Source organism: Neofelis nebulosa, chromosome 10 (assembly GCF_028018385.1).
Source record: "Neofelis nebulosa isolate mNeoNeb1 chromosome 10, mNeoNeb1.pri, whole genome shotgun sequence".
Classification (NCBI taxonomy): domain Eukaryota; kingdom Metazoa; phylum Chordata; class Mammalia; order Carnivora; family Felidae; genus Neofelis; species Neofelis nebulosa.
Genome location: NC_080791.1, coordinates 114,117,939 through 114,136,260, shown reverse-complemented (window position 1 = coordinate 114,136,260; position 18,322 = coordinate 114,117,939). Strand labels below are relative to the sequence as shown.

The 18,322-nt window shown below is 65.5% G+C and overlaps 2 protein-coding genes across 8 annotated transcripts in view; one reads left to right on the top strand and one right to left on the bottom strand.

Annotated features, from left to right (window-relative positions):
• Window positions 1-17,394, top strand: part of LSP1 (lymphocyte specific protein 1) — a 20,289-nt gene extending 2,895 nt beyond the window's left edge. For 2 of the 5 annotated variants that reach the window (XM_058690044.1, XM_058690048.1), the window contains exons 2-11: window positions 5,890-6,022; window positions 8,382-8,549; window positions 10,288-10,483; window positions 10,833-10,925; window positions 11,194-11,237; window positions 11,407-11,488; window positions 12,439-12,573; window positions 12,910-12,987; window positions 13,138-13,243; window positions 16,949-17,394. In XM_058690044.1, the coding sequence (XP_058546027.1) occupies window positions 5,890-6,022; window positions 8,382-8,549; window positions 10,288-10,483; window positions 10,833-10,925; window positions 11,194-11,237; window positions 11,407-11,488; window positions 12,439-12,573; window positions 12,910-12,987; window positions 13,138-13,230 (1,022 nt within the window). In that variant the 3' untranslated portion in view covers window positions 13,231-13,243; window positions 16,949-17,394. The remainder of the gene's footprint in view (window positions 1-5,889; window positions 6,023-8,381; window positions 8,550-10,287; window positions 10,484-10,832; window positions 10,926-11,193; window positions 11,238-11,406; window positions 11,489-12,438; window positions 12,574-12,909; window positions 12,988-13,137; window positions 13,244-16,948) is intronic. The other 3 variants (XM_058690046.1, XM_058690045.1, XM_058690047.1) reach the window with 3 other exon arrangements.
• The window catches only part of PRR33 (proline rich 33), a 62,831-nt gene continuing 57,993 nt past the window's right edge, over window positions 13,485-18,322 (bottom strand). For all 3 annotated transcript variants that reach the window (XM_058690043.1, XM_058690042.1, XM_058690041.1), the window contains exon 2: window positions 13,485-15,824. In XM_058690043.1, the coding sequence (XP_058546026.1) occupies window positions 14,496-15,815 (1,320 nt within the window). In that variant the 5' untranslated portion in view covers window positions 15,816-15,824 and the 3' untranslated portion in view covers window positions 13,485-14,495. The remainder of the gene's footprint in view (window positions 15,825-18,322) is intronic.

The window sequence follows — 18,322 nt, the reverse complement described above, 5'->3', positions numbered from 1 at the left end:
CGGCAGCCTGGCTGGAGAGCGAGGCCCTCTCGGGCCTTCGGAGCCCTGCCCCGGGGCAGGTGGAGCAGGGTCCCCAGAGGCCGCGGCTGTGCCCCACATCCCCCAGCACTAGGCCGGTGTCCTGGAGGAGGCCCCAGCCCGGGGGCCTCTGTCCCTCCCCACTTGCCAGGGTAGCTTGTGCCCCCAGCCTGTGCCTTTCTCTCTGTGAGCAGGTCCGTGTCCCCTCCTCTGGGGAGACTTCTTAGATGGACCTGCCCACCAGGACCAAGAGAGAGGTGGTGTGGGGCAGGCCAGGTCAGCCGACGGTGCCATCCAAGGGGAAGCGGGAGCTGGGGTGGCCTGGGGAGGGGTCTTGGTTCACACGGTGGTGCACCCTTTTTACAGCTGGAGAGCTGAGGCTGGGCCTGGGGTCTCATCCTGGGCAGGGGGTCAGAGAGACCAAAGCCACAGCCCTGCCCTGGTCTCAGCCCTCCACCTGGGCTGGCGGGCTGTGTGGTTGCCTCCTTTGGCCTTCACCCCATCCCCCCCTCACCCCTTCAGCCTTCACCCCATCACCCCAGCGAGGTCAACAGCCTCCCCCCCCACCTGTGTCCCCTGCAGCTGCCTTCCACGGAGCTCCTCCCTGCTCAGAACCTCCTGGGACCCCCAGAGTCCCTAGCTGCTCTGCCTTGGGTCTTCCAGAGACGTAACAGGACCCTCAGGCCCCTGGGCCCTGCCTTGTTAATGCTGCCCCCTCTGGGAGCAACCACAAAGGGGAGGGGCAAGAAGGATTGAACTCCTGCACAGCTGGGCGGAGCTGCGTGAGGTGCCAGCCTGTGAGGGGGGAAAAACGGGGAGGAGGAGGAGAGGAAGAGGAGGAGGGGAGGAGGGGAGGAGGGGAGGAGGAGGTGGGGAGGTAGGGAGGAAAAGGAGGAGGGGGGAGGAAGGGGAGGAGGAGGGAGGAGAAGGGGGAAAGAGGAGGAGGGGAGGTGAGGAGGAGGAGTGGAGGGGGAGAGGAGGAGAGGAGAAGGAGGGAGGGAGGAGGAGGGAGGGAGGAAGAGGGAGGAGGAGGAGGAGGGGAGGGGAGAGGAGGAGAGGAGAAGGAGGGAGGGAGGGGAGGAGGAGGAGGGGAGGGGGAGGAGGGGAGGTAGGGAGGAAGAGGAGGAGGAGAGGAGGAGGAGAGAAGAGGAGGAGGAGGAGGGAGGAGGGGAGGAGTAGGGAGGGAGGGGAGGAGGAGGAAGGAGGGGAGGAGGGGAGGTAGGGAGGAAGAGGAGGAGGAGAGGAGGAGAGAGAAGAGGAGGAGGAGGGAGGAGGGGAGGAGGAGGAGGAAGGGAGAGGGAGGAGGAGGAGGGGAGGGAGAGGAGAGAGGAGAAGGAGAGAGGGAGGGGAGGAGGAGGAGGGGAGGGGAGAGGAGGAGAGGAGAAGGAGAGAGGGGGGGGGAGGAGGAAGAGGGGAGGGGAGGAGAGGAGAAGGAGGGGAGGGGAAGAGGAGGAGGAGGAGAGGAGGAGGAGAGAAGAGAGAGGAGGAGGAGGGGAGGAGGAGAGTAGGGAGGAGGAGAGGAGGAGAGAGGAGGAGAGAAGAGGAGGAGGAGGGGGGATGAGGGGAGGATGGGGGAGGAGGAGGAGGGAGGAGGGGAGGAGGAGAAGTAGGGAGGAGGGGAGGAGGAGAGGAGGAGGAGAGGAGAGGAGGAGGAGAGGAGGAGGGGAGAAGAGAAGCAGAAGAGGGGAGGACAGGAGGAGGCGGAGGGAGGGGGAGGAGGAGAGGAGAGGAGGAGGAGGGGAGGTAGGGAGTGAGGAGGAGGAAGGAGGAGGGGAGGGGGGAGGGGGGGAGGAGGGGGAAGAGGAGGAGGGGGGAGGAGAGGAGAAGGGGAGGAGGAGAAGTAGGGAGGAGGGGAGGAGGAGAAGAGGAGAGAAGAGGAGGAGGAGGAGGGAGGAGGGGAGGAGGAGGAGGGGAGGTTGGGAGAAGAGGAGGAGGAGAAGGGAGGTCGGCAGGAAGGAGGCCTAAGGCCTCGGTGCTCCAGGCCTCTCCCCTGTGCCCCAGGCCTCTGCTCCCTGGTCACGTGAGACCCTGCTACCCCACTGCTGTCCCGGTCTCCCTGAGCCACCGCGTCCCCAGTTAGCCTGGTTACTCTCCCTGGGTCAGCGGGGTCTCGCCTCACCCGTAGTCCCTCTGTCCTCCCCAGGGACTCTGGAGATCTGGAGGCTCCTGTCCCCTCCCGGCCCGGAGCCCTCCCTGCCAGTCTAACTGCATCTCCCCTCCTCCACACCCACTGGGCCTCCTTCCAGAAAGGACCTGAAGGCTGGCACAGGGCTTCCCGGGGCCGCCTCACGGGGGGCTCAGAGACTCTCCCGTCCGCCTCCCCGCAGCCGCCCCTCCGGGGCCACCTGAGCGCTCTGGCCGCTGGCCTTGGCTTGGCTCTTGTACCCTCTCCCTGGCCCACACACTCCGGTTCATCTTTCCGACCCAAGTTCAAGGTGGCCTCCTGGGCTCCCCTGGGCAGCGGGACTGGGCTCGTTGCGGGGGGGGTGGGGGGAGTGGGGGGGGGGGGTTGTCTACCTGGGGCAGTGACTTTGAGGAAGCCCGGAGACGCGCCCGGAGACCTGCTGCCGGAGGGGGCACGGCTGGGAGGGCGGTCTGGACCCGTGCCAGGGCCCTCGGGTGGGGTGTGGGGGGAGCCGGGTCCCCCCAGCTGCAGCTCCGTGTGCCCACCCCTGGCCCCGGGGAGCAGCGTGCGCCTCCCGCCGCCCCACCCCCCCGCCCACCTGCTCATTTGGGGCCGCCTTCGAGCTCCCCGCTCACCCCCGCTGCGCCTCTCTGCAGGGACGAGTGACCTCCGGGGCCCTGGCGGTGCCCACAGACCCCTCCCCCTGCTGCCTGGGGCAGCCCCCCGCCGCCTCGCGTAACCAGTGAGGGGCACCCTCGGAGTTTGTGGGGCGTGGGGCTGCCCTCCCCTGAGCTCCCTGACGGGGCCCCCGACCTCTGCCCTTGGGGGCTCGCTCTCTGGGAGTCGGGGACGCTTGCCGTCCTGCTGTCCCCGGAAGCCAAGGAGGAGGAGGAGGAGGAGGAGGCCTCTCCCCGGGCTGGCTCCCACTTCACTCACGGGCTCTACGGCCACCGGAGGGACCAGTGGCTCTGCAAGTGTCCACCCCGGTCGACAGCGTAGAACCCCCTGGCGAGGTGGGGCGCGGAGGGACCAGAGACCCCGGGGGTGGTCAGTCCACGGTGGGGCTGACCAGGGCTGCTCCCCCGGCCTCTCTGGCAGCTTCCTCTGGCCGTGTCGGGGACACCTGTGGCCGGAGGGTCCCCCGCAGACCTGAAGAAAGGGTTCTCCGACGACAGGCCTGGCCCTGCCTGGCTGTCCTCCCTTTGGGCCCCTGCCCCCGAGCCCGGCGCCCGAGCTCTCCCTCGACCTTTAGGCACCAGAGACGGGTGGCCTTTAGGCCTTTAGGCACGGACAAGCGGCCTGCAGGGGGCAGAGTCAAGCTGGGACCAAACCCACGCGGGCAGACAGGGGAGGAAGGAGGTGGGGGCAGCTGCGAGGGCCGGGCCGGCTCAGGAGCCTATCACGGGACCCTGGTGGGGGGACCGGGGGGCCGCAGAGGGAGGAGTGGGGGGCCGGCGCCCCGAGTCGGGGCCGGTAGGCGGTGGACGTGGCCAACGGGGCAGCCCCCGAACGTGGGACCCCCACTCAGAACGGGGAGCTGGGAGGGCGGCCCGGGGCCCGCTGGGGTGCGCGCGCCCCGGTGCACCTGGGTGGGGGCGAGGCCCCGCGGCGGAGCCCGATGCTGGGGGAGCAGAGCCCCACTCGGCAGCCCCCCGGGCTGAACCCCGGGCTGCAAAGAGCCAGAGCAGACACAGGAAATAGCCTAATTGCGTTCGCTAAGGAACACCAAATCCCTTACAGCTGCACGCGGGCTAGCCAGGGGCCACGGGTGGGGCGGCCATCGCCGGTGTCCTGACAGCTCCGTGGAGCCTGCCAAGGGGTCTGGGCTGCTGGCCGGGGAAGGGGGGGCGCCTTTCCCAGGCCAGAGGCCCCCACCCCACCCCAGGAGAGCCGCCCCCTCTCAGTTCCCAGAACGGAGCCCAGCTGTGGAACAGTGAGGGGTGAGGTCACGGGAGGGGCCAGAGGGGCCGCATTACTCACATCCTGGGGCTGGTGGGAGGGGGGGAGGCGAGGGGGAGGGCCCTTGTCCTTGGGCCGCTGGGGCTCCCGGCCCAGGGGTTTGGGGAGACCACCAGGAGACCCCTACCCTGCATCCCTTGTCTGCCTGCCCCCCCCCCCCCCGCCCCCCAGGCCCCTGCCTGTCAGGGCTCCCGGGGCCACGTGCAGATAGCGGGTCGCAGAGGGTGGCCCTCGGAGGGGCCGGCTCACAGGGCCGCTGTCGGGGCGATGGCAAGGACAGCAGAAAACGGGGTCTGGAGCGGGGACCCCGGACCTGCCATTTTGGCCCCCGCCTTGTTCCCGCTCGTGAATCCGTGTGCGTGCTGTGGGGTGTTTGGAACTGTGGGTGGAGGGTGGGTGCGCGTGCCACGCGGGCCTGGGTGTCGAGCTCACGGAGGACGTGTGTGTGTGTGTGTGCACGCGCATTATTGCCTCGTGTGCACCTGGGCGTGCAAGGGGGCCGGGCCCGCGTGGGGCTCTTGTGGCCTGGACATACCACCCGACAGGCAGACCCCAGAGGATCTGCTCATGTCTGTGTGTGGGGTGACAGGCAACTTGCGGGCTCTGCACTCAGATCTCGGGGCAAGGGTCTGGGGAGCGGGAACCACGACCCTGAGCCCCGGGGCAACACTTCCCCAGATAACGTGGCCCTGCAGCCTCCGAGCCGAAGGCCCAGGGCAGGATGGGAGCAGGCGTGGGAAGGAAGGGCTCCCTAGGCCCCCGGGGGTGGGAGCCGAAGGCACTTCTGAGCATCGAGGGTGGGAGACCAGGGGTGCTGCGGGCTGAGCAGGTCTGGAGTCCCAGGTGGCCACGGCGGGGGGGCGGTGGGGGGGGAGCGGGCCTGGAGCCCGGGCTGAGGAGGGCCTGGCTTTTGTCTGGGAGGCTCTGGGAAGACCTGGGACAGATAGATCATGGCTGGCAGGGCTGCTGAGACCATGGAGCCGGCCGTCCCGGCCAAGGGACGGAGTCCCAGAAGGAGCGGGCCGCGGGGTCAGGCGGCGGGCAGCAGAGGGAAGGGACCGAGACCCCAGGCTAGGGCAGTGATCCCTGCAGAGGCAGAGACCAGGACCTCCCCTCTCTGGGTCCAGTGGAGCCTGGGTGGTGGGGGAGGCAGGGCCGTGTCGGCGACCCAGGCCCGGGGTGCCCCCCGGATGCCGACAGTGTGAGATCTGCTAGGCCAGGGCCAGGGGGACCAGGCTGTGAACCCTCGTCCCAGGCTGACCTTGTGTCGCCCTTAGTGAAGGACCCCGAGAAGCCACGGGGTCAGCGTGCACCGAGGGAGCAAGCTCTCTGGCTCTGCGGTGGCCTCGGGTCCGTCCTCTGTGAACGGGCCCAGAGAGGTCAGGTTGAGGGTGCAGGCAGCCTCCTCTTGGGGCCCTTGGGGGGGCAGGAGGGAGGGCCCCAGCCGGGGTACCCGGGCAGGGAGGCGGCTGCCCGGCTGGGTCTGCCCCTGGCCTGACGGTTGCCTGGTCGGCGAGGCTGCTGCCACCGGATTCCAGTGGGGACATGTGGCACCTGTCTGGTACCTGCAGCAGCCGCTTCCCAGGGCCTTGGGGGCCACAGAGCCAGGCCCGCCCGTGTCCCGGCTCTGATTAGGTCCAGGAGGCCTGGCTGCTGGGCCGGGGTGGGGGGGGGGGGGAGGACAGAGGGTCTCAGTCCTGCCTGGACACCGGAGCCCCCTCCACCACCGGGAGGACGGGAGCAGCGGGGTGCAGGCTGAGGCCCGACTGACGCTCCGTGTCCCCCAGGCTCACGACTCAGCGGAGCGCGGAAGATGAGGAGGAGGCCGCCCGCGAGCGTCGCCGCCGGGCGAGGGACAGGAGCTTCGGCCCAGGACAAGGACGGCGGCCAGTCCCCCGAGCCGCCGGAGCGGGAGAGCCTGTAAGCCGCCCCCGAGTAGTCCGCCTGGCCCGCTCCCCGGGCAGAGGGGAGGCTGTTGGTGGGGCCCTGGGCTAGGGCTCCCGGAGGAGGAGAGTGAGGAGGGGCTCAGCACGGGTGCGGAGACAGCTTAGGGTGAGGGTCCCTGAAGCCCGAGGCGTCAGTGGAGCCCGCCGGCCGGCCGGCCGGAGGGACTCACGTGCGGCCACCCCTCCCAGCCAGCCTCCCAGAGCGCTGACTCAGGCTCTGGCCGCCCTGCGCGGCCCTGGCCCCTGCTTGGACCGACACTGACCCCAGCTGCGTGGCCCTGGCCCCGGAGCCCCCCGCCCAAGCTCCCTGCTGCCGGTGACTCATGGAGGCCACGTTCCAACTTGGCGGGCCGCAGGCCGGCTCGTTTCCTCCCTGGGCCCAGGAGGCCTCCGCGGCCGGGCTGGGCTGTTTTTACAATAATGCCCCCCTTCCTCCCGCCCTGTTTTGTTCATTTTCTCCGAGTCAGCAGCTCTGGGCGGGGTGGGGTGCTGCAGCGGTCACGGCCCCTCAGGCCAGGTCCTCAGTTTAGATAGCAGGGGCTGGGGGCACATGGGGAGCCCACCAGCACCAGATCCCAGTCCTGCCCTGACCGGGGTGGGGGGGGGGGGCGGGGGACAGGGTCTCACCCTGCTGCCCGCGGAGGGAGCAGTCACCAGAGCCCTGGAGGGAGACGTGTCACCCACACACGGGGACCCCAGGGTGACAGGGGAGGCACAGCCCAGCAGTCAGGGGGCCCTAGACGAGTGGAGGAGGCACAGCCCAGCTCTTGGGGAGGCTTGGACTGGTGAGGGAGGCATAGTTCAGCTCTCAGAGGCCCTAGACTGATGGGGGTGGGCACAGCCCAACTCTTTGGGAGCACTGAACTGATGGGGGAGGCATAGCCCAGCTCTCAGGGGACTCTAGACCAAGGAGGAAGCACAGTCCAATTCTCAGGAGGCCCTAGACTGATGGGGGAGCACATCCCAGCTCTCAGGAGGCCCTAGACGGATAGGGGAGGCATAGCCCAATTCTCAGGGGGCCCTAGACTGATAACGGGAGGCCTAACCTAGCTCTCAAGATATCCTAGACTGATGGGGAAGCACAACCCAGCTCTTAGGGAGCTCTGAACTTATGGGGGAGGCATAGCCCAGCTCTCAGGGGACTCTAGACTAATGGGAGGGACAGAGCTTAATTCTCAGGAGGCTCTAGATTGATGGGGGGACATAGCCCAGCTCTCAGGAGGCCCTAGACTGATGGGAGAGGCATAGCCCAGATCTCAAGAGGTCCTAGAGTGATGGAGGCACAGCCCAGCTCTTAGAGAGCCCTAGACTGATGAAGGAGGCATAGCCCAGATCTCAAGAGGTCCTAGACTGATGGGGGAGTCACAGCCCAGCTCTCATGGGACTCTAGACTGATGAAGGAGGCATAGCCCAGCTCTCAGGGGACTCTAGACTAATGGGAGGGGCAGAGCTTAATTCTCAGGAGGCTCTAGACTGATGAGGGAGGCATAGCCCAGATCTCAAGAGGTCCTAGAGTGATGGGGGAGGCACATCCCAGCTCTTAGAGAGCCCTAGACTGATGAAGGAGGCATAGCCCAGCTCTCAGGGTACCAAGACTGATGGAAAAGGCACAGCCCAGCTCCTGGGGAACCCTAGACTGATGGGGGAGGCATAACCCAGCTCTCAAGGGATAGACTGATGGGGGAGGCATAGCCCTGCTTTCAGGGGAGCCTAGACTGATGGAAGAAGCATAGCTCAGCTCTCAAGGGACCCTAGACTGATGAAGGAGGCATAGCCCAGCTCCTGGGGAACCCTAGACTGATGGGGGAGGCACAACCCAGCTCTCAAGGGACCCTAGACTGATGGGGAAGGCATCGCCCTGCTTTCAGGGGAGGCTAGACTGATGGAGGAAGCATAGCTCGGCTCTCAGGAGGCCCTAGACTAGTGAGAGAGGCACAGCCCAGTTCTCAGGGGACCCTAGACTGAAGGCGGAGGCACAGCCCAGGTCTTGGCAGGCCCTACACTGATGGAGGAAGCACAGCCTAGCTCTGTGGGAACCTTAGTCTCATGAGGGAGATATAGCCCTGTTCTTGGGGAGCCCTAGCTTAATAGGGTCAGACACAACCTCGGCCTCAGGCAGCTCCAGACTACGGAGGAGACACAGTCCTGCCCTCAGGGATTCTCTAACAGCGGGGAGGCTCAGCCCAGCCATGCGTGCTGCCCCTGGCAGACAGGGTCTCCCACCCCTGGAGCCCAGGGTCTGAGGAAGGAAGGAGAGGTGGCCAGTGTGTATAGCGTGCCCCCTGCCCCTCATGGCCCCGTCCGGCTCTGAGCACCCGGTGCTTCTCTTTTAGCCTCAGCCTGAAGCCCTCGGAGGCCCCTGAACTGGATGAGGACGAGGGTTTCAGCGACTGGTCCCAGAAGCCAGAGCCACAGCGGCAGCCCTGGGAGGCCGGGGGGGGCTCCAACAGCGGGGAGCCCCCTCGGAGCGAGAGTCCGGAGGGGCAGCAGGAGGAGAACAGGCAAGTGGGGTCAGAGGCCGGAGGCAGGGTTACCAGGCAGGGGTGCTCTCCAAGCCCCCAGCCTGTGCCTGAGCAAAGGCCACCAGCCCCGCAAAATGCCCCCCGGGCTGGGAGCAGGGGGAAGGGAGGAAGAGAGCTAGACGGCGGCGGGGCGGCGGGCCGAGGGGCTGCGGGGAGGGGTGGGGAGGAAATCTCATTCCTGGGCTCCCCAGGGCCCCTGGGCCCCATCCAGACCAGCTGCGGCCCGGCCAGGGTGTTGCCACATCAGCACACATCTGCAGCCCACTTACGTAATGGAGGCTCTGCGCCCCTGCCGCCCGCCCGCCCCTTCCTCCCTCGGGGCTGGCTGATCTCCATTCCCACGGAGGGGAGCAGGTATTTCCAGATGTGTGGGCCTGTGAGTTGGCCTGGAGGGACAAGCTTTCCAGATGTGCAGACGTGTTTGCTGGGCTGAACAGGGCAGGAGGGGGTGGGGGCCCAGGGATGGGGGGCTGCTCCGGGAGCTTCACCCCCACCCCAGTCCTGGGGTCTGAGGCACCCTGCAGGCGTGCTCAAGGGCCCCCCACCGTGGGCAGGGTCCAAGCTCTACCCAGGAGCTTCGAGCTTGGGGGACACCACCTCCCGGCCCTTTAAGGCCCCTCTAGTCTCCATCTCTAGCTAGGACCGTCCCGTCTCCAGTCTTCCAACCATCCTACCAGCAGGCTCCTGCACCCCAGGAGCCAGCTGCCTGGCTGGGGCCCTGGTCCTGGCCACCCCCTGGTCACCGGTGCCCCTGCAGGCCTCATTTTCCCCCATCTGCCTTTGAGGCTCAGTGCACACCCTACCCTTCTGAGGTGGGTCTGGGGTCTGCAAGGATGGCCTGTCCCCTGGTGTCGGGTGGCCGCAGCCCTGCCGGCTGCCTCCTCTTTCCCGCCGGCCTCAGGCCACAGCTGTTCCCAACAGCAGGGGGCACTTTGGCTCTTCTGTTGAACCCTCCTGCTCTGCTCACAAGCAAGCCTCCTCCCCGCCCCACACCTGCCTGGCCCCGGGACCCGCTGGAGCTGAATGGGCCCTCTGTGTGCCCGGCCGGCTCACACTGACCCACCTTGGGCGGTGGGTCTGGGTCTGGGCTGGCACCAACACCAAGGGGCGTGAAATCATGGAAAATGCGAGAATTTCTTGCTGGTTCAGTCCTGCTCAAATGCAGAGCCCTGCTGGCTGCCGGCGGGCATAGCCAGTGCAGGCAGCCCCTCTTCTCAAGGGTGCCGTCCTAGCTGTGACCTCGGCCCTTGCCTTGTCCCTTAGCTGATCGTCCCCCAAACCACCCACAGATCCTGCCCTGCTCCTATGCGAAACCCTTCTTCCTCAGGCCCACCTGCCTCCCTCATGGAGCAGGGCAGAAGCAGGCGGAGGGGGGGAGGGCCTAGGCCAGCAGGGTGGACACAGACAAGCATGGGCCGGGGGCTGGGGCCCATCCAGAGAGTCTGGAGACCGGGTCCGGCCTCCGAGTGTGAGGCGAGAGGGGGCTGAGGCAGCGGGCCCTGTCTACACAGGCGCCCCAGGGCTGGAGGGCTGCCTCCAGCAGGTCCTTGGGCCCACTTCCCCCGATGAGGCTGGGGTCTCAGGATTCCTTGGCACTCAACTGGTCAGACCGCCCCCACCTTCCGGACGGAGAAGCTGAGGTTTGGAAACCGAGAGGGACCCAAACCCAGCAACTGAATGACCTTCACCGGGATTGCATCCCTCCCCTGCCCCCCAGGCCCCATCAGCATGCCTGCAGGAGCCAGGGTGGTGATGAGCAGAGTCCAGCCAGAGTCAGCCTGGAGGAGTTGCATCTGAGCCCCAGCTCCGAGCTCCAGGAGGGGCCAGGAACAGAGGAGACAGAGCCCAAGAGCCCAGAGGGGACCGTCCAGGGCAGCCTGGGGCCGGCAGAAGCCGAAGAGGCAGACGAGCAGGTGATGGTGGCTCCCTTTGGGGTCCGGGTGCACCCCGCCCCTCGGGCTGGGTCTGTGTCTGCTGACCGTCTGCTCAGCAGGCTGCCCTAGAGGGAGACGCCCCCCCCCCCACCCCAGACTCTATGGCACCCGCATTCCCAGAGGGAGGAGGGTCTTCGTGACCCTGGGATCAAGCGACTTTCCTCTGGACTCACCAGTCCCCACTGCAGAGAATTCGAGAAACAGCATGTCAGGGCTGGAAAGGGCCTGAGGCCCAGGGAGGGGAAGATGTTTGCTCCAACAAGTCCTGAATGGGGCAGGAGGGGTGCAAGGGGTGCTCATCATATAAACTCTGATGTTCTATTCCTAGCACCAGAAACGCCAGCAGCCCAGGACGCCCAGCCCCCTGGTCTTGGAGGGTGCTACCGAACAGGGCTCACCTCCCCTGAGCCCCAGCACCAAAGTAGGTCGAGCCCCAGAGCCTGCTGCCTTTTCCTCTTTCCCAGAATCACAGCACCAACCCCACAACAGCCCCAGAGAGGAAGCCACACGGCAGTGCCAGGAACACGAGTATACCCTGCTCTTTCTCTGCCATCCCCCCAGCCTGGCACTCAGCACATCCCTGAGAAATGAATCAGCGGATGGCTCGATTGGTGGATGGGAGTCACTGGGGCAATGGGGGGGTGGGGGGGCTCTGGTTGGAGACTCACATCTCTGCTTGCCTTCCGCAGCTCATCGACAGAACCGAGTCCCTGAACCGCTCCATCAGGAAGAGGTGAACCTGCTGATTTCCAGACTAGGACTTGGGGTTCCCCAAGACGGTGTCGAAGAGAGGGGCCTGCGGGCTAGAGATGCAGAGCCCCGAGGGAGCTCTGGTAGGGGTCAGGGTGGGTGTGGAAGCCCAGTGAGGGAGCATGGGGTGTGACCCTTCTCCTACCCTCCAGTAACAGCGTGAAGAAGTCCCAACCAGCCTTGCCCATCTCCAAGATTGATGAGCGACTGGAGCAGTACACACAGGCCATTGAGGTATGCTTAGGCCTCCCTTCTTCTGCTGGGTCCCTCCTCCATTCACATACCCATTGTCTCATCCCAACCACACCCCTCCATCCAACCAATACCCTTCTATGCAACCAATACCCCTCCATCCAACCAAGACCCCTCCATCCAACCGAGACTACTCCATCCAACCAATACCTCTCCATCCAAACAATATCTCTCCATGCAACAAAGACCACTCCATCAAACCAACTCCCCTCCATCCAACCGATACCCTTCTATGCAACCAAGATCACTCCATCCAACCAATACCCCTCCATCCAACCAATACCCCTCCATCCAACCAAGACCACTCTATCCAACCAATACCCTTCCATCCAACTAAGACCACTCCATCCAACAAATACCCTTCCATCCAACCAAGATCCCTCCATCCAACCAAGACCACTCCATCCAAACAATATCTCTCCATGCAACAAAGACCACTCCATCAAACCAACTCCCCTCCATCCAACCAATACCTTCCTATCTAACCGACGCTCCTTCATCCAACCAATGTCTTTCCATACAAACAACACTCCTCCATTCAGCGAACACCCCTCCATCCAACCACCGCTCATTCAGACCTACACCTCTCTATCCTACCAATGCCCCTCTCTCCAACAACCCCCCCCATTCAATCCATGCTCCTCCAGCCCTATGTTCTGAGCAGCATGATAGCACCACATCTGTCTCTTACCCCACCATATCACCTGTGCTCCTCAGATCAAGAAGGTGTTTCACAAGTACACCAAATGGAGGCACATGCATTTTTTTTTTTTTTTCAGAGTGCCCTGCCCTAGCCCCTTACTGGGAAAGCACTCCTCTGGAAATACAAAGATGTAGAAGAAGTCATGTATTGGAGACCCTCACCCTGGCTTCTCTGACATGTCCCATGTGGCTGTCCACTAAAGTGGTCCTGGGTTTTTCCTCCTCTGCAGACTGCTGGCCGGACCCCCAAGCTGACCCGCCAGCCCTCCATTGAGCTGCCCAGCATGGCTGTGGCGAGCACCAAGAGCCGGTGGGAGACAGGAGAAGTGCAGGCTCAGTCCACTGCCAGGACCCCCTCTTGCAAGGTAACACCCATCCCAGGGTGAGGTGGGGTCCCCTTGGTAAGGCAAGTATGAGGCTGTCTAGGCTGCAGTGTGGGTAGACAGAGCACTGGGATGTTTGGGGGGTGCTCACCAGCCTGGCCCCCAGAGTGGAAGGCCATGTGGGGGAACTGGTGGCCCAGTGCATGTAGGTGGTGCCACTTTCCCTTTCTTACTTCCTCCCCTGGGCTCTCGTACAAGGAAGTGGGTGGGCAGGCCTGGGACCCAGCCGGGCAAGGCTGGACAGGAGAGAAAGGACCACGGCTTTGAGTTCCCTGGTCGAGGGTCCGCACCTGTGACATGTCCTTCCTCTGAACATAGGATATCGTAGCTGGAGACATGAGCAAGAAAAGCCTCTGGGAGCAAAAAGGAGGCTCCAAGACATCATCGACAATTAAGGTAGGGTCTAAATGTGGCTGATGTAGGGAGGGCAGGTCTAGCAGTTGAAAGCAAAGAGGGGCTATCCTCGGTGTATCTGGGAGGGCTTCCCAGAGGCTGCACCATCTCTCTTCTGCCGCTCTCAGCTTTGCTCTTGGTCACCTCTCCCAGCAGAGCACTCCGTCTGGAAAGAGGTACAAGTTTGTGGCCACCGGACATGGGAAGTATGAGAAGGTGCTTGTGGACGAGGGCTCGGTGCCCTAGGCTGCCCTTCTTGGTGAGTCCAGGGCAGCAGCCCGAGCGTGAGGTGTCGTGTGTGTGGAACGTGTCCTTCTGGGAATGTGGAGCCATGGACAAGGCCCGCTTTGTTACAGCTGCAAGGGCGGCCTGTGGGGACTGAATGCCCGGCCTTGGAGCCGGTCGGAACCCACACTTGGCTCGCTCTCCTGTACCAGCTGGGGGCCCCTCCAGGGTCCACCACCCTGCCCATCACCTGGTGAAGAAACATGGTCCACTGCCGTGGTTAGACACACTTTATTAGTGGCCTGGGTCCCAGGATCCATTTACAGCACCCATTATGCCCTGCGTGATGCAGCTGGCCGCCTACTGGCTGCCTCTTCCCCTCCTGAGTCCTGCACCCAGGCAACTCCGTGTCCCTCTGCCATCACTGCTGACCCCATCAGAGCCCTGGCCCCTGTCTCAAGTCAGCGGGGACTGCAGACGCGGGGGCCCCAAAGCCGCATGAGGCCTGGGGTCCCCTCTGCCGCCTCCCCTGCCCCGGGACCAAGGACACCCGTCCTTACCCAGCCATCGAAGCTGGGCCCCGCCCCCATCTCCCGCCAGCGAGCCCCCCTCACGCCTTGCCCCCCAGGCGGGGGAATCAGAGGCGGGCAACAAAAGGAGCTGAGCCTGGGGTCTTGCCTCCCCCCCACCCCCCACATGTGTCAGGAAGGACAGTCAAACCGCTGATGCAGCCACTGGTGCCCACGCACAACTGAGTCGCCCTGGCCAGCCAGCCCTGCTCTGCACAGCAAACATAAATCTGTCCCCCATCTTTCCCGGAGAGGCGGGGGGACCACAGAACGCAGCCCCAGCATCCTCCCTGCCCTGCCGGCCCGCAGCCCCTCAGGAGCCCAGGCACCCCCCTGCACCTCCTTGCCCCGAGTCCCGAGCCATGGGCCCTGCCGTGCGGGGCCGACTCATCTACCCGCTGCCTCATCACTGAGCCATGTTCCTTCCTTCTTGTGCGTGGTTTTACCCCGTTAGCCCCCATATATATTCTAACCCAGTGCAGACCCCTTCTCTGCCCCAGTCCATGCCATGGAGACCGGCCTCCTCCCCGACCCCACCTGCCCCTGCCGCACCCCGCCACAGTCCTTCCTGCTGCAGCCTGTCCGTCCCGCACCTCCCGGCTGCCCGGTGTCCGGCCGGCCCTGGCGCCCTCTGCAGCGGCCGTGGCTCCCCAGCTGGACCCCCTGTCCCTCTTCTGTCCACACCACGGTCCTAGGCCCCGGTGCCGCCCTGACGGGTCACTGGAGCTTCCAGCCAGCTGCCGTCCGGTTGAAGTTCTTGGGCTTGGGGTTTAGGTCCACGACGGAGTGGACTATAGGGGGCGGCCGGGCGGCTGCCTCCTGCAGCTTCCGGGCGTTGAATCGCGGCCTGCACAGGAAGGGCAGGCGGCCCAGGCCGGCCAGGGTACAAGCCCCATCCCTGGGCCCAGCCGGGCTGCCTTGGGACTTGGCCACTGACATGCGATACAGCACCGCGTCCCACATCCTGGAGGCCCGGGAGGCTGGGGGCCGGGACGCTGGGAGGGCGGGGGCTGTCACCTCTTGCCCCCCGCCCTCTGGGCTCTGCTCTGGCCCCGGGCACGGGGATGTTTCCGCCTCCTCCGTCAGCTGCTTCTTCAGGCGCGTCCAGCCGCTGAGCCGGGGCCTCGGTGCAACTTTGGGGACAGGGTATGGGTGCGGGCCTGAGGGCGGGGACGGGGACGAGGCCGCCCGGGGACTGGAGACCTGCTCGGCCTCAGCAGCAGGGCCAGCCGCAGGGGGCTTCTCCACGGGCTCAGCTGAGGCCGGCCTGTGAGGCGAGGGTCCCGGTGAGTGGCAGGTGGGGACTATGGGCACCACAAGCCGAGTGCCGCCCTCTCTGGGCACCAAGGCCTCAGGGCCAGGGCACTGAGGAGGGGGAGCCTCAGGGCAAGGACCGGCAGTCTGGGCCTCTGTGGGCAGAGGGCGGATGTGGGCCGCGGGGGCCGGGGGCTGGGCCCCAGGAGGGTGCGGGACCGTGTCCCGGTCCTGCCCACCAGGCCCCCCATCTGGGGCCGTCTGGCGGGGCTCCGGGGTCCTGGCCCGTGGGGACGGCACGAGCCGGATGTGTACCTGGCTGACGTGGGTGGCCCCTGCTGTGGGGGCCGAGACCTGCGTGAAGCCGCTGGGGGACCGGGTGGGGTGCAGGGCCGGTGTCGTGAGCCGGAACCCCGTGGCCTTGAAGCGGGCAGCCAGGCTCCTGTGCTGAGTGAAGCTGAAGGGGGCTGTGGACGTCTGCAGAGGTGACGCCACGTGCTGGATGACGGAGGGGTGCGGGGAGCGGGGCAGGGCGGGCACGGAGCGCGGGCCCTCCGCGGGGCGCGGGGCCGTTGGCTCCTGGTCGTGGCTGGCCTCACTCACGGGGGACAGGGAAGTGCGGAAAGCCCCCAGTGGCACGGGGGCCCCGCCCCCGGTCATCTTCTTCCGGGCAGCCTTCCTCAGAAGTTTCTGCAGACGAAGGTTGTCCTTGCCTGGCTTGGGCAGCAGGGGTGGCGGGGGTCCCGAGGGCCCCGGGGGGCACAGGCCGGCCACGATGAGCATCGTTGCACCCTGGGGTGGAGAGGGACAGCCGTCACGGGCCAGCCGTCCTCTCTGCCAGTGCCCCGCCCCCCCCACCCCCCACCCCGTGGTGAGGTAGGAGCTCCTGAGGCCCAGAGGGGTCACGGCCCGAGCCTGACCATCAGAATCTCTGCTTCCCGAGCGCCCGGCACCTGCCGGGTGTGTCCCTAGCAAGTCTGTCCGCGTCCGCAGCTCTGTGGGGCGGCTCTGCCTCCAGCCGCTTCAGAGAGGAGCGCACGGAGGCCCGAGTGACTCGGTGGGTGACGGCCGAGGGCGCCGCCCGGGGGCACAGCCTAGACCGTGAGACCCGTGGACGGGCTCCAAGGGGGAGGCACGTGCTGGGCCGGCCGCCCGCCAGGGCAGGAAGAGCGCCCGCCCGCAGACGCGTGAGGGGCGCCACACCGTCGCCAGTCTGACCACAGGCTCGTCCACTGTGAGCCAGCGGTGAGGGTGGCGGCCAGAGGCTCAGGAAAGCTGAGGCTGCATCATCAGAGGTCGATTGGCCGGGAGGTGGGAGCAATTTTCGCTGAGCTACGCTAAATGGGATATTCCCGCAGACATCCTGGCTGGGGTGGTCCCGGCCAAGCCGCCCGCCCTGGTTTCTGGGCGCCACGTGCTCGCAAGGACGTTGACAAATGGCGTCTGGGCCAAGCCGGAGGCCGGCCGGTTTGTGGGAGGAAGGAGGCCCGGAGCTGCCGGCCTGTGGGGGCCGGCTCCGTCAGGCGGGAGCCGGTCTGCCTGGGGAGGGGCCTCAGGGGTCTGCCCGGGGTTCCCGCTCGGCTGTGCCTGCTTCAGGGGGCCCAGGACGCCAGGGACTGCGGGAGCTCTGGGGCAGCCAGGCTAGCGGGAGAGCAGGCGACGGGCACAGCTCCCTTCACCTTGAATCCCAAGTAGGCCCGCGGCCCCGGGGGGGCCCCCGGTGTCAGGAAGCAAGCTTCCAAGGTGGAAGAGGACGTGGGGTTCCGGTGGCTGGAGCAGGGCGGCTGCTCCCGGGGGAGGGGGTGCCGTAGGCAGGGCCAGCGTGGCCACCGGAGACGGGCTGGAGACGCGGAGGGCAGGGGGTAACCCCCTCCCCGGACCGGAGCCTGACACCCCCACCCATGCCGGTGTTTCAGCTTTCCTGAGGCCGCAGACAGCTCGGGCAGCACCCTCCGCCCTCGCAGGGGCGAGTCCAGCCAGACGCCCACCCCGGCCCTGCCACGGGAGCCGCTGCCGTTGCCTGCCTGGCCTGCCCGCGCCCGGCCAACACCCACCACCGTCGCCGTCTCTCTACCCCTCGACCCCCCGACCGCTCTCCCCTCCCGCCCTCTGACCCCCACTCTACCTCGCACAGCAGGGGCAGGAGAGGGACTCTCACTGGTGATTGACCAAAGGGGCCGCCCCCGCAGAGACCAAGAGTCCCCGAGGAAGGCCCAGCCTGGGCAGAGAGAGGACACGTGCTGGGGGCCCTCCAGGTCAAGAGACACCAGCGCCTGCGCCGCATTCTCAGGCCCTGCCCCCTCCCTGCTCCCGGCTTGCAGCCTGGTCCTCCGTGTGCAATAAAGCTCCTTGTGTGTTCCAAGTGCTGGCTCTGTGTCCATAACTGGGGGGAGCGACAAAGAAGAGGGCCAGCCCGGTGTGAAGTCCTCCCCAGCCCCTGGACAGTGGTAGGATCCAGAATCAGACACTCTGTCCTGTTTCATGGTCTTCTGCAGTATTAGACTCCGAGATCTGAGGTGTGTGGTGGCTTAAGTTGGGGCGCATATGATGGGGGGGTTCAGTCTTCCTCTTCCAGAACATCTATGATGCTTCCCTCCTTGACTGGCCAGATTAAATTTTACTGCACCCAAAACAGTGTGCATTTCTGATCTGTACCCCTAGACTGTGAACTCCCTGAAAACAAGACCCACCTTGGGGTCATCCCCCATTCCAGCACCTTGGAGGTGCTCAGTGAAGATTTGGTGGGTGGACAGATGTGGATGGTGGATGGACGGACGGACGGATGGATGGATGGATGAGTGGATGGATAGATGGATGGATGGATGGACAAATGGATGGGTGGAGGGATGGATGGATGGATGGATGGACGAATGGGTGGGTGGAGGGATGGATGGATGGATGAGTGGATGGATGGACAAATGGATGGATGGATGAGTGGATGGATGAATGGATGGATGGATGGATGGATGGAGGGAGGGAGGGAGGGGGGGATGGATGGATGAGTGGATGGATGGACGAATGGATGGACAGATGGGTGGATGGATGGATGGATAGATGGACGAATGGGCCGGTGGAGGGATGATAGATGGAAGGGTGGGTGGACAGATATGGATGATGGATGATGGGTGAAGGAGTGGAGGGATGGATAGGTGGGTGGACTGATGTATAAATAGCAAGATGGGTGGATGAATCTTGGCTAATGGATAGATGGATTGATAGAGAATAGATAGACGGGTACATGGGTGGATGTACAGAAGGTAGTTGGACAGAAAAACCATTGTATGGACAGT